The 14467-nt window shown below is 40.8% G+C and overlaps 1 protein-coding gene across 13 annotated transcripts in view; it reads right to left on the reverse strand.

Moving 5' to 3' along the window:
* The window catches only part of TENM3 (teneurin transmembrane protein 3), a 711055-nt gene that overhangs the window by 105765 nt on the left and 590823 nt on the right, over window positions 1-14467 (reverse strand). For all 13 annotated transcript variants that reach the window (XM_061585249.1, XM_061585250.1, XM_061585255.1 and 10 more), the window contains 3 exons: window positions 11754-11970; window positions 10128-10247; window positions 9521-9782 (listed from right to left, as the gene is read on the reverse strand). In XM_061585249.1, coding sequence (XP_061441233.1) covers window positions 9521-9782; window positions 10128-10247; window positions 11754-11970 — 599 coding nt within the window. The remainder of the gene's footprint in view (window positions 1-9520; window positions 9783-10127; window positions 10248-11753; window positions 11971-14467) is intronic.

Here is a 14467-nt window from a genome sequence, read left to right on the forward strand (position 1 = left end):
CCAAAAAATGACAGGCCATACAAGAAGGTTGGAAGGCGCTAATTGATGCATCTAAATTGAATGATTCCAAAATGTTCTGGGCTCTTGTCACTGATGCCCTATCGTCCGCAAACCCCATTGCCTGTAACATCCCCTCCCATGTTTGGGAACATCATTTCTTGGCCCTCTTTAAGGAATCTCCTTCTCTTCCTTCAGTTTGGCCAGATACAATCGATTTTGTGGATCTTCCAACATGGCCGCCGGTCTCTCAAAGCGAGATAATATCCCTCATCAAATGTTTGAAGGCCGGCAAAGCCCCCGGCCCTGACGCTATCCCCCCCGACTTGCTAAAATCCCATCAGCACTGGTGGGCCCCTCTATTAGCCAACCTTTTTACTATGATTGATAACTCTGGACGCATTCCTGCCTCTTGGCTTGACGCCATAGTGATCCCTATTTATAAAAAGGGGGCTCAAGATGATCCCCAAAATTTTAGACCTATTAGCTTGCTTTCTACTGTTGGGAAATTATACGCAGCTCATCTTAATGATAGATTATCCACTTGGATTGAGGAGGAAAATATTTTGGGTCCGGAGCAGGCAGGCTTTAGAAAATATAGATCCACACTTGACCATTGCTTCCTGCTAAACCATCTGGCGGAAAAATACTCTGGCTCTCTTGGAAACGGCCTACATGTGGCCTTTATCGATCTGAAATCTGCTTTCGATTCCATCCCCAGAGACGGACTCTGGACAAAGCTTTTTCACTCCAGCATTAACAAAAGGCTTCTTTTCCTCATCTATCAACTCTACCAACCCTCTACCTTTAGGGTCAGATGTGGCATAGACGGCTCTTTAAGCAACCCTATTTCTGTTGCCAGGGGAGTGAGACAAGGGTGCATATTAGCTCCCACCCTATTTAATCTTTATCTTAATGATCTGAGTCAAATCTGTCACTCCCGTTTTCCATCCTCCCAAAATAGCTGATCATGCCTGCCCTCTTTTGTTGTACGCTGATGATACAGTCTCTATCTAGAATAGGCCTGAAGAGATTATTCCGTGCATACATAGCCTGTTGTGCAGATAATATGCTATGCATTAATTTCACTAAGACCAAAATACTAGCCTTCTCTTCTCGCTCTCCCACGTCTGATTGGGTAATTAGTGGTCAGCGGATCTCCCAAGTTAAACAATATAAGTATTTGGGGATCATATTCCACTCTTCTCTATCATGGTCAATTCATATCCATACAGTTGTGGCTTCCGCTAAGTCCATGTCTAAGGCCCTCTTCCATTTTTTTTTTCCCCAAAGGCATTCCTGCTTCCACCAGAGTCTTTCTCGCCAAAATTGCTGCACAACTTCTCTATGGTGCCCCAATTTGGATAAAGGACTTTGGCCCCAAAATTGAAGCTGTTCTTTCCAGCTTTCTTCACTTAATTTTTGGAGTCCCCCGTTGTGTTACAAATGCAGTACTACGGCTGGAAGCCGGTCTCCCATCCTTAGACTGCCTTTCTTGGACTCGAACTCTGTTTTTGGCTCAAGGTGGCTCAAGCAACCCCCTCCTTTGGCTATCTTAATGCCATTCAGAAAGACTGCTTCGTCAGTTCATGGGCTAAAGCCATTCAGCATAAACTATCTTCTCTTGGTCTTTCTTCGGACTTCTTAGCCTTATTCGACTACTGTTCAGCCAAAAGGATCATTGTCAAGCACATAAAGGACATTGACCTCCAACGAGATGTAGCAAATGCCGCCAAAATATGTTCTCCACTTCACTTAGGCCTAAAGTTTCATTCCCCTTTCCCAGCCCATTATCTGGAGTTTTTAGATTTCCCATTCTATAGATTGGTTTTTACTAGGGCCAGATTTAATTGCCTAGCATCTGCCCTTCTTGACGGCCGTTATCATGGGGTACCCTACGATAACCGTTTCTGCCCTTGCCGTCAGAAGGACATTGAATCTCTGTCTCATGTTTTTTTTATATGCCCATTTTATTCCAATGAACATACCAGGTTCTTAAACCCTATGGTTGAGAAACTGCCGGGAAGTTCATCAGCTGAGAAGCTGAAACTTCTCCTTTCAGGCACAGACAAGCGTTTAACCATTGGGGTGGCCAAATTCCTTCACACAGCCCAATTTATACGTAAAAACCAAGCCCCATAAGTCTAGGTTGGCACCCCATTTTTATCTTTGTATTTTGACTGACATTGTTTATTTTAATTTTGTATTGTATACTGGGTCTGTGACTGTACAATAATAAATGAATGAATGGACCAGACCATTATTTCATTTGAGACAGTCATTGCTTTCCCCAAAGAATTTTGGGAAGTGCAGTTTGTGAAGGGTGCTGAGAGGAGAAGCCTATTCCCCTGACAGAGCTCCAATGGCCAGAGTGGTTTAACAGCTGCTCTGATTGAAGCTCTGTGAAGGGAACAGGGCATCTCCTAGCAACTCTCAGCAGCCTTCACTAACTACACTTCCCAGGATTCTTTGGGAGAAGCCATGACTGTCTAAAGTGAAAGAAAGATCTGGGGTGATTGTGGCCAGGGACAGCTTTGGTTTAAATTTGGGTGGGAGGCTACATGCTATAGAATACAAAGGTGTGGGAAATGCTGAAAAAGAACGATACTGTTCACAATAGGAAAGGAAAGGGGCTTCCCCTCTGCCCATTGCCCACCCATCCAATCTCTTCCCCTCCCCCTTCCTCCCCCTCCTCTCCAATTCCTGCCCTCCTCCTTCCCTCCCAGCCCCTCCCCCAGGTCAGTTTCACCTATCCTTAGCATCATTGCACAGTAGTAAATCCCACTGAACTCAAAATGCATGCAAACGATCAAACCTGCCCTCCGCTCCTCCTCCCTCTTGATTCAACCCTCCCTTCCCCTCCCTATCCCCTTCCAATCCCCTCCTCCTCTTCTTTCCCCTCCCTTCCCCCTTCCCCTCCCCCACGGTCAGTTTCACCTATCCTAAGCATGATTGCACAGGAGTAAATCTAATTGAATGCCATAAGTATGCAAATGATCAAACTTTCCCTCCCCTCCTCTTCCTTACCATCACCTCCCTTTTGCCCCTCCCCTCCCTCTTCCTTCACCCCTCCCCCTCCCCTTCCAATCACCTCATTCCCCCTCCCCCTTCTTCTGCTACCCTCTCCCCCTTCCTCCTTCCCTCTACCCTCCCCTCCTCCTCCCCATGGTCAGTTTTACCTATCCGAACTAGGATTGCACAGGAGTAAATCCCACTGAACTCAATAAATATGCAAATGATCAGACCTGCCTTTCCCCCCTTTACCCTTTCCTCTCCCTTCTTCCTACCCACCCCTCTTCCTTTTTTCTCCTCCCCTGCCCACTCTAGGCCTCCCTCCTCATGGTCAATTTTACCTATTCTAAGCATGATTGCATGGGAGTTCATCCCACTGAACTTAATAAACATTCAAATGATCAAACCTGCTCTCCCCCTCCTGCCTGCTCCCCTCCCCCTCCTCCCCTCCCCATCCCCTGTGGTCAGTTTCACCTATCCTAAACATGATTGCAGGCAAGTAAATCCCATTGAACTCAATAAGCATACAAATGAACAATCCATTCTCAGCAAACTTGCACAGGATCCCATTTCTTACCTCCCAGATTAAAAAGCAGGGAAATTCACTAATAGGCAAAAAAAACTTGTGGTTTAAGAACCTAGCTATAGCCCACAGATATTTCTATCAAACTCTTAAAAGCAGGGAAGTTGGGCAGCTATAGTGAATGCACCAGGGGAGCAGGAGACCTGACCTCCTCTCTGAGATATTGGACTGCCCTACAAATTGGTCAAAATGCAAACACCATTTGGGTTGGTCTTTCACAGTCCAATCCACTTGCTGTGTAGCTCGGAAGAATTTGGTAACATGCACCTCTGGGCATATGTTGAGTGGTGGCAATATCTGCATTCAGCCCAAATAACAGAAAGAAGACATGTGCTGTGGTGATCTTGTTTTAGCAGGGAGGAAGCAACAATATGAAAACAGTTGATATAGTTCACATAGTCACTTTAAATATGTTTGATTTACTTTGCACTTTTAGTGAAGTTTCCTTTAGTAAAACATTCTCTTTTGCTTCTCTTTCTGTGAATATGTGAAGTACAGCAACACTTTGCAACACTAAAAATAGCTCCAAAAACAATTGTAGAATAATGGCGCTTACTATTCTGCAGAAGAGTTTCCAATGGACATGAGGTGTCTCAGTTTGCACAAGATATAACAGTGGGAGGTGAAATATATTCTAGCAAAATTCTAGGTGTGCTCTATGTTTTTATCTGACCATGCCCACCTTTCCTTAAGTGAAGTAGTTTAAGCATAGCAGGCTGAAAACATGCATATTTGTTTTTTCCAACAGCTAGAGTCATTGCTTAATTGGCAACATATTGTAATCCGTCTGATTTTACATCAAACTGCAGTTTCAGATTCTACTGTTAATGTGCCCAAAATAGAAATAGAGCATAACATTCAGTTTGAAGCAGAAAAGCCTGTCTTCACCATCATATGACAGTGACCTATAGAAAGCATTGAAATTAATAGAAATAAATTTGACAGAGATTTCTATGATGAATAATGAGAGAAATATAATTTTCTAGGTTAGATTCTCTGTAGAAACAGTAGTAACAGAAAAGAAGCAAAGTAAGAAGAACACCAACAAACATACAAAAATATAATTCTCCATCTTTGGAGATGGCAGGTATTGCCACCAGTGGCGCAGAGTGGTAAGCGGCGGTAACGCAGCCGAAGATCTGCTCATGGCTGGAGTTCGATTCCAATAGAAGGAGGAAGTCGAATCTCCGGTAAAAGGGGTCGAGGTCCACTCAGACTTCCATCCATCCGTGGTCGGTAAAATGAGTACCCGGCATATGCTGGGGGGTAAAGAAAGGCAGGGGACAGAACTGGCAATCCCACCCCATATAAATGGTCTGCCTAGTAAACGTCACCAGACGTCACCCTAAGAGTCGGAAACGACTCACACTACAAGTGCGGGGACACCTTTACTTTTACCTTTTTACCATATGCTCAGAGGCACGTTACCAAATTCTTCCAAGCTACATAGGAAGTGGATTGGACTGTGAAAGACCAACCCGAATTGTGTTTGCATTCTGACAAATTTGTAGGGTAGTACAATATTTCAGAGATGAGGTCAGGACTCCTGTTCCCCTAGTGCATTCACTTCTTGTTGTTGTTGTTATGTGCCTCCAAGTCGACCATGACTTATGGTGACCCTATGAATCAGCGACCTCCAAGAGCATCTGTCATGAACCACCCTGTTCAGATCTTGTAAGTTCAGCTTTGTGGCTTCCTTTATGGAATCAATCCATCTCTTGTTTGGCCTTACTCTTTTTCTACTCCCTTCTGTTTTTCCCAGCATTACTGTCTTTTCGAATGAATCATGTCTTCTCATTATGTGTCCAAAGTATGATAACCTCAGTTTCTTCATTTTAGCTTCTAGTGACAGTTTTGGTTTGGTCTTTTTTGTAGTCCATGGTATCTGCAAAGCTCTCCTCCAACACCACATTTCAAATGAGTTTATTTTTCTCTTATCAGCTTTCTTCACTGTCCAACTTTCACATCCATACATAGAGATCAGAAATACATGGTCTGAATGATCCTGACTTTAGTGTTCAGTGATACATCTTTGCATTTGAGAACCTTTTCTAGTTCTCACAGCTGCCCTCCCCAGTCCTAGCCTTCTTCTGATTTCTTGACTATTGTCTCCATTTTGGTTAATGACTGTGTCGAGGTATTGATAATCCTTGACAAGTTCAATGTCCTCATTGTCAACTATAAAGCTACATAATCTTCTGTTGTCATTACTTTAGTCTTTTTGACGTTCGGCTGTAGTCCCGCTTTTGTGCTTTCCTCTTACTGGTTTCTGCTAGTAGTATGGTATCGTCTGCATATCTTAAATTATTGATATTTCTCCCTCCAATTTTCACACCTCCTTCATCTTGGTCCAATCCTGCTTTCCGTATGATATGTTCTGCATATAGATTAAATAAATAGTGTGATAAAATACACCCCAGTCTCACAGCCTTTCCATATTCTGTCCTTACAGTAGCCTTGTGTGCAGAGTATAGGTTGCGTATCAGGACAATCAGATGCTGTGGCACCCCCCATTTCTTTTAAAACATTCCATAGTTTTTCATGATCTACACAGTCAAAGGCTTTGCTGTAATCTATAAAGCACAGGGTGATTTTCTTCTGAAATTCCTTGGTCCGTTCCATTATCCAACGTATGTTTGTGATACGATCTCTGGTGCCTCTTCCCTTTCTAAATCCAGCTTGGACGTCTGGCATTTCTCGCTCCATATATGGTAAGAGCCTTTGTTGTAGAATCTTGAGCATTACTTTACTTGCATGGGATATTAAGGCAATAGTTCAATAATTACTGCATTCCCTCGGATTCCCTTTCTTTGGAATAGGGATGTATATGGAACGCTTCCAGTCTGTGGGCCATTGTTTAGTTTTCCATATTTCTTGACAAATGTTTGTCAAAATTTGGACAGATTCAGTCTCAGTAGCTTGTAGTAACTCTATTGGTATGCCATCTGTTCCTGGTGATTTGTTTCTTCTGAGTACTTTAAGAGCAGCTTTCACCTCACATTCTAAAATTTCTGGTTCTTCATCATACGGTTCTTCTGTGAATTCTGCCCAATTTCCCTGCTTTTTAAAGTTTGATAGAAATATCTGTTGGCTATAGGTAAGTTCTTAAACCGCAAGGTTTTTTTGCCTATTAGTGAATATGTACTGTGGATTCACAATGAAAGGCGTGAAGAAAGGAATCTGAGAAAGCTGAGGGCCAAACTAGACATGTCATTAAACATCTAATGTGCACTTTCTTAAATATGGAAAAGGCAGCTGTTTAGAGGAGTCTCACAATGAACAGGATGGCAGCAAGTGGGGATGGGGAATTTAACCCTTTTCTTCCCTGCTAAGGTCATGGGGAAAAACTCAATCCTCTGAAGCTACTTGCATTGGGAAGAAATCCCCTTTTAGCACTGACACTTTTTAATATATTACTATTAGCCTGATACAATGTAACAAAACACATTTACATTTTTATCTACAGTAAGCTGTCTTTCTTTTTTCTCTACCTCAAACCAGGATGTGCGCAAGCTATGTCCTGGTGTTTCACTTCTTCCTTTGTCTATCTGGCAGCAATAAACTACAAATTTTGGCTCAGTGTGATGTTCGAACCAGCATTCACGGTTATTTTCTCCCGAACAACCAAAATCGGAAAGCCAAGTACAAACCTCAGCTTCACACAGTGGTTTGTTTTCATAGTTGCCCTGCCCTGTGGAACTCCCTATGAGTAGATGTTCAGCAGGAACCCTCCATGCCTCCTTTTAGACATGGTGTAAAAGCGGTACTATTTAGACAGGCCTCCACAATATGAATGTCTTTCAAATCAGCCAGTATCTACTGATGTTTTATTGACGTTTTTAATTTGTGGGTATTTTTACTGATTTTATTTGTATGTTGTATACTGCTTTGATATATTTTATGAAAGTGCAGATTATTAATAGTTCAATAAATAAAATAAAGAAATATCCCTTTAGACATGTTTAACTTCTACCACTGAAGATAGGAATTATGTGTGTGCAAGGATTCTGGAGAAAACATCCTTACACTTGATGTTTTTTCTGCAACAAATGTAGCAGGTACATGTTATCAACAGCACTAGCATGCCTACATGTCATCAAAAACTATTCATATTAGTACAGTTTAAATAAAATCAAGGTGTGAACTTTTCCCCTAAAACAAACCTTTCTTTCAAAACACTTTACTGAGATCAATTTTAATTGTTTATAGACATGAGTTTAGACACTTCATCAGCTACTGCCCAAAATCAAAGCTATGTTATCACGGGTAGTATTTTGAAACTAACTTTTGATCTCATCTGCAGTAACCAAGGCAGAGACATAAAGGTGACAGATAAAACTGGCTCCTGCTTAATCATTCTGTGTTTTTCTTTAGACTTTCAGTCTACATCAATGACTAATTATGTTTCATCCCCTTCCACCTCATCATGCTAACGGAGTGAGGGCATTATCAGTCTAACATACAAGTTTTGTAGCAGAACGTTTTGAGTTGCTGAAGTAAGATGACATAACAGTCCTTAATTTCAAAATAAAAATAACTCTTGATTTTGCAACATGTTATAGGTCAGGTCATGTATTTCAATATGCTGACAAGAACCTTTCATTCCTAGATTCTTCTCACTGATTTCAAGTTCTCCTTGAGCACATATATCCTAAGCAATAACACATTTTCTTAAATTTAAAAATGCTTTTTTCAGCTGCTACATTTAGCTTCCACAGCAAATACTAGGTAATCATGACAGGACCATCATCACAAGGGACCAATTAACTATTGTGTGAAAAAGAGAAAGAGGGCGAAATTTTATTTATAAAATGAATAAATGCCTTTTACAATGTTTCCTACATAGTTAATTCCTTGATAATAGATATAATAAACTGGTATAATAAAAATAATAGACCATGTATTTTAAAATCCCCCAGAAAAAAACATGCATGCTTACTGACTGTAAAATTTAACTGGAGTTGAGTAAAAACATGCCCAGGCTTTTTTTTTTAAAAAAAAATAAAATCATATTCATAAACATTTCCATTAATGTGTACTTTCTTAAGAAAGGCAGTCATTATTTGCTTGTGCTTTATAGACCTGCATAATTCATACATGTGAGTTATGTATCGACATCTTAGCACCCAAGAAATTATTTTAATGGTGTGCTTTGCCATGGCACAAGGATATACGGGTGCCCATGACCAGCAGCAGATGTAGAGGTTGGAGTCAGAGTCAACAATATAGTCAGAGCTGGAGCTATAAAGAGCTTTGAAGGGAGCTGTTAATTCAGCAGAGGTCCAGACAGGACTGCAGGACTTATATAGTCACTGCCTCTACCTGGTCCTCTGCTGGGTCACTGCCGGCAGTTGGGTGATGGCTTGCAGCTGGGTTTTCTTCCTCCTCCCATGTACACCCATTTCAGTAGACCCCTGCTGATAGAGCTGTCTGGTTGGTGCTTCACTGCTCACTATGCCCAGAAGCCCAAGAAAGAACTCCTTCCTGCTGCCTGGTAAGTTGGGGGAGAGGGGAGGGGAGGGGGGAGGGGAGAGGGGGAGAAAGGGGGGAGAGGGGGAGAGGAGAGGGGGAGAGGGGGAGAGGAGAGGGGGAGAGGGGGAGAGGAGAGGGGGAGAGGGGGAGAGGAGAGGGGGAGAGGAGAGGGGGAGAGGGGGAGAGGAGAGGGGGAGGGGAGAGTGGGAGGGGGGAGGGGAGAGTGGGAGGGGAGAGTGGGAGGGGGGAGGGGAGAGTGGGAGGGGAGAGGGGGAGGGGAGAGGGGAAAAGCAGAGCCACCAGGCTGGCAGGGAAAGGTAGAAAACGGTGGCAGTGGTGGAGTGGACACTCCACCAAGGAAAGTGGTGGCCATGGAAGGCACCTTGCCCAGGGCTTCTGCAAACTTGGAAGGATCCTGATTCCTACAAAGTTCTGTGGACTTAAGATGCATTGTACCTGAGTCTCAGGAATAATAGGACTGTCCTCAGGGGAAATCCTGAACAAGGTAGATAAAGGTGATGAGACAATCACAGGATTTGGTCTCACAAATCCACTCAGATCACAGCTGGGAATGTCATTCTCCTCCTTCTTCATGACAAGGGTGTCCATGACATAGAAGACGTTCCATGGAATCCAGACTGTGTGGTATTGAGTAAGGAATGGTGATCGTTCGAACACTAACGTTAAAGATGCACCTCCATTGGCCACCAAGTCAAACCTAATGTAAATCAGATTATTGAATAAATCACTTTAAATGTATGTCCTGCCCACAGACATATATGCAATTTAGATTTAATTACTCTGATTTCTATAACATTCCATTACATGAAACGGAAGCAGTGCCAATCACCTTGTGAGAAAAAACCTAATTTATTTCTGACAAACTTAAGAAATATGTGAAGAACATTTGTTAAAAATATTTTAAAAATATTTAGCAAGAAGCAGTGGCCCTGACATTTTCTTTCCATGTACATATTATTAATTCACCAAAACAACTTGGTGCTGTGATAGACAAATTACATTCTGTATACTGTAATCTCAAAATACATAGCAGCAAACTTACATTCCATCTTGACGAGTGATTGTGTACCCATAATCTGGATAATGTAAAAAGGACACATTAACTCCAATGAGTGGCGTTCCATCTGCTGTTAATACTTGGCCCCTTATGACAGATGCAAGACTGTAGGGAAAGGTACACATCAGAGTTTTAGATGTTTTCTCAAATAAGCACTTCCACACCAATGTACAGAAGCATAAATTTCCGGTTAGTTCACCACATCACTTGCTGTTAAGCCACTGCCTCATTCAAAACTCCTATTGAGAAGTTTTAAGTGAACATCTAATTACGCATAGTGTGAATATGACATGACAAATACTTGTATCATAGAAATACAGTGACAACAGTTTGTTGTTAAATATACAACTCAGTGGCAAAACGAGGTTTGCCTCTGTGTAACATGTAAAATATTGTCTGCTTCTACAGTTAACTCCTAGGCATTTTTATTTAGAAACTAGTCCCACTGAATTAAATGTGGCTTACTCTCTAGTAATGGTGTTCAGAATTGCAGTCCTAGTGTTTTGAATTGTTGCATCTTGCTTGCTAACTCTGCAAAGTTGAGTATACTCACTTGCTGGTAGGTTCCACTGGGATCAAGATAACTTACTTCTATGCCAATGGCTGAAATCTGAGAAATGTAAGGAGCACCCTCAATATGAGTAGGATCTTTGTTTTGTTTTTTTCCAAACAGCAGCTTCCTGTGCTGCACTATAAGAAACTTTTTAAATTCCATGAATTTTAAAAGCAGTTTATGATATGCTACAGTAGGAGGATACTGCTGTTTGGATAGACCCCTACTATCATGAACAATCCCTTGATTACATAGAAAGGGGCTCTCTGGACCACAAATAAAGCATTTTGGATCAGTGTGCAAAATTAATAAATTAGCAGGGATGCTTTAAAATTATAAACTGAAGGCTTTCCTTCTAAACCTCCTATCTTTTGCACTTCCCTACAGAAAAGTGTTTTGCCAATTAATTTTTAGGCAATCTGTAAACCTGTGGGGGATGCGAAGTACAGAATTTAAAGAAGCAATAAGGAACATTTGTGTAACAACTTTTAATCAACCGCTGTGCTCAACTACATTAATGCAGCTAAATTACTGCAGACACAGGAGTTCTAAAGTAAATCATCTACTTTTACTCAGTAAGGAACAGGACACCTGCTTTCAGTTACTAGCCTATTTTCAGGTATATAACTGCTCTGCAAAGCACCAGGCAAACTGCTTCTGCAATCATACTGTCATGCAGTTAACAGTTTTATTACATTAATTCATAATTTATATTATTTACTGAGCTCAGTTTTAAAAGAGCATCATTGCCTTCCCTTCTGAGGTGTTTTCATCACTCCGATACACTTCCAACTGTGCTAACCCAAATCAGCTGGGTCAGTGAAGATTTATATAATCCTTAATGGAATACCGTGTTAGAACTTGTTAGACACCACATACAATAAAAAGCTATGTTAACACAATACTACTGTCTGTCTGAAGTTGTGTACAAAACCAGCCATGCGAGGAATAAATTAAAATCTTACATTTTGCTATTTTCCAACTATCCTTGAAACAAAGTCAAGCAGAAGGAATGACAAAAAGGCCATTTATGCTTCATATAACATTGATACAGTCACCTTTTATTGAAAGGGCTTTCTCCAGGAATGACATGGGTGCTGTCTGATCCTATAAGAAAACTGATCCGATCATAAAAAGATTTGGCTGCTTGCTGAGATGGTGATTGCTGGCTTTGGCTAATGATATCTTGTGGGTCAGGCAGCCCACGACAATAGGGTTGGTTTTGGCAGGAACTCTGTAAACAGCAGTCAGGATCCATGCAGTCAATTAATCCATCTACAGACAAAAAAGTCAGAAGAAAAGGAGCAATACTTCCTATTCATTTCTCCCTAATGAGCAATGAATGATAACGGTCAGCAGTTTTCACAGGATAAGTAATAACCCTAATATTAAAAGTTTAGATTTTTAAAAGTGCTTTTATTTCTAGTTCTTCTGAATAATAAAGGGCAGACAGGTACTAAGTAATAATTTGAAAGGAATGAAGAACAGGGTCCATATTAATATACCTACTAAACAAACGCTAAACAAACTAAATCACAGAAATAGCAGCGACACAAAAGAACTGAACAAAAATATATAAACAAAAGTGTATACAAAACCACATGTATTATAAAAATCTTGCAAAACATCACAATTGCATAATCACATCAGGGAAAGATTGAAAACCAGTTTACTTTCCAAGTGTACATGTCAACCATCACAACTGAGAATCTTTCCTTTCAGGAGCCTAAGGCTGGAAACTCATGGCTCTTGTTGTAGTAGTAGTAAGTCTATTCATCATAACTTCACTATTGTAGATGAGAAGAGCAACCACACTGAATTCTGCAGGTTTAGATATGTGAAATGTTCCCAACCATGTAAACAAGATGTAGTCTATAATTCAGAGGCAGCCTTGAGGATACCTATTTAGTATTCTATTTTAAGAACATATTATTGGAATATGCACTTCGCACAAGCAGTTCAGCATGGGAGGTACATATGTAAAGCCCCCTGAGTCTGTCTTTAAACATCAGGGCCAAAATGTTATGCATCTAATGGAGATTCTCTACAGTGATGCCAATAGCTCACAGGTGTTTTCCCCAACTGCAATTGCTCCAAGAGGAAACATCTGGTTCCTATGTGATGGGGAAGATATATACATCTATGAATATAGAAATCACTTGCTGTCTTTGTCAGTGCTCATACAAATTTAGAATTCTCAATGTTTATATAAAGGTATCTGAGAATAGTTGGAAGCTGCATGAGATGCCACTGTATTCAGACTAAGCAAGGTCTACTCAGTGTATGAATGGGATACTGCCTGGGAACCCAATGTATGTTGCCTTGCATGAAAGATAAGGTGGGCAATAAATGAAAGGTTCCATTTTCCCCCCTTCTGCAGTTCATTGTATCACATGGCAAGACAGCAAGAAACCAACAAACAAAATTTCCCAGAGAAAATGGAGTGGAAGGAAAAATGCAAAGTAACAGAGACCTTGCAGAAGACAGGGGCCAAAACAGGAAGACATGTCTGAGTGGCAAAAGCAGTATAAAAATGGTACAGAATTTTAGGGCTATATTTTAGGAGTAGAAAGATCCGCATTTACACATATTAAAACAAATTAGAAATAAAATTATATTATTTGTGCATTTCAGTACTTAAAGCAGCGATATATCCAACTTATTACGGTGTGAAGAACACTATTTCTTCATAAGTCTAATCAAAGAGTCACACAAGAGACATGACCCACTAAATTTCATAAGAGATACATGGCAATGAAGAGAAAGTTGTTTCTCTGGAGTCCAACTGACATATCTTGTAAAAATATACAGAAATACCACTGGCAAATTTAAGGAACATAGTTTTCTTATACTGATTTAGACCATTGGTTGATCTAGTTCAGAGGTAACCAATGTGGTGCCCTTCACATTTGTTGAACTACAACTCTCATCATGCCTTACCACTGGCCAAGCTGGCTGGGGTTGATGGGAAGTGCGGTCCAAAAACATTTGGAGGGCAATATATTTAATATATTGTCCCGACTACCACTTGTTCTCCAGTGTTTCAGATAGATGTTTTTCTCTGCACCACCTAGAAATGTCAGTGATCAAACCCGGGACCTTGTACATGCAATGCATGTGCTCTCTCCCTGAGCTATGGCCCTTTCTGCACATTTACATCCAGACAACAAATTTCTCACTTAAAAATAATGAATTTGTACATATTGATAATTAAAGCTTCTCACCTGCAAAGTTTTTCATAATTTCAAAATTGAAAATGTGAGAATAAATTGCAGTAAGAGTTATTTTTATTAAGAATTAATACAAAAACTAATGTACAGTTTCTTGAATACAACTTAAAGTTATTTAATTTATTAGTAATGCTATTGTTCTTTCCTTAGGGTGCAACGCTATGCCGGGCTGAGGGGAAACAGGATGTGGTGGATCTCTGGCCGAAATGCGTTGGGCTCTATTCCTCTTTTTAATAAATCCATTTGGAATCTTTCAACAAGCAATTCTTCACTGGCATCTTGGGGCCTTCCCCCACCCTTCCATTGTTTTGGATGCTATCCACTTTTGCTGCCTTTTGTCGTCTGCCTTGTGGTTTCCATGGCTTGGGAAAATACTTACAGTTACTCCAAAGAACACCTGGACCAACTGTTGTTACAACCATCTATTTTCGCAGAGTGTAATGAGGACCAAAACATAGATTGGGAAGATATCATTAAGCAGCACAAGAACATGATAAGAAGCGAACTACATGCTTCAACCTTGTTAGAGTATTGTTGCGTCC

Source organism: Rhineura floridana, chromosome 9, assembly GCF_030035675.1.
Source record: "Rhineura floridana isolate rRhiFlo1 chromosome 9, rRhiFlo1.hap2, whole genome shotgun sequence".
In the NCBI taxonomy this organism is placed as follows: domain Eukaryota; kingdom Metazoa; phylum Chordata; class Lepidosauria; order Squamata; family Rhineuridae; genus Rhineura; species Rhineura floridana.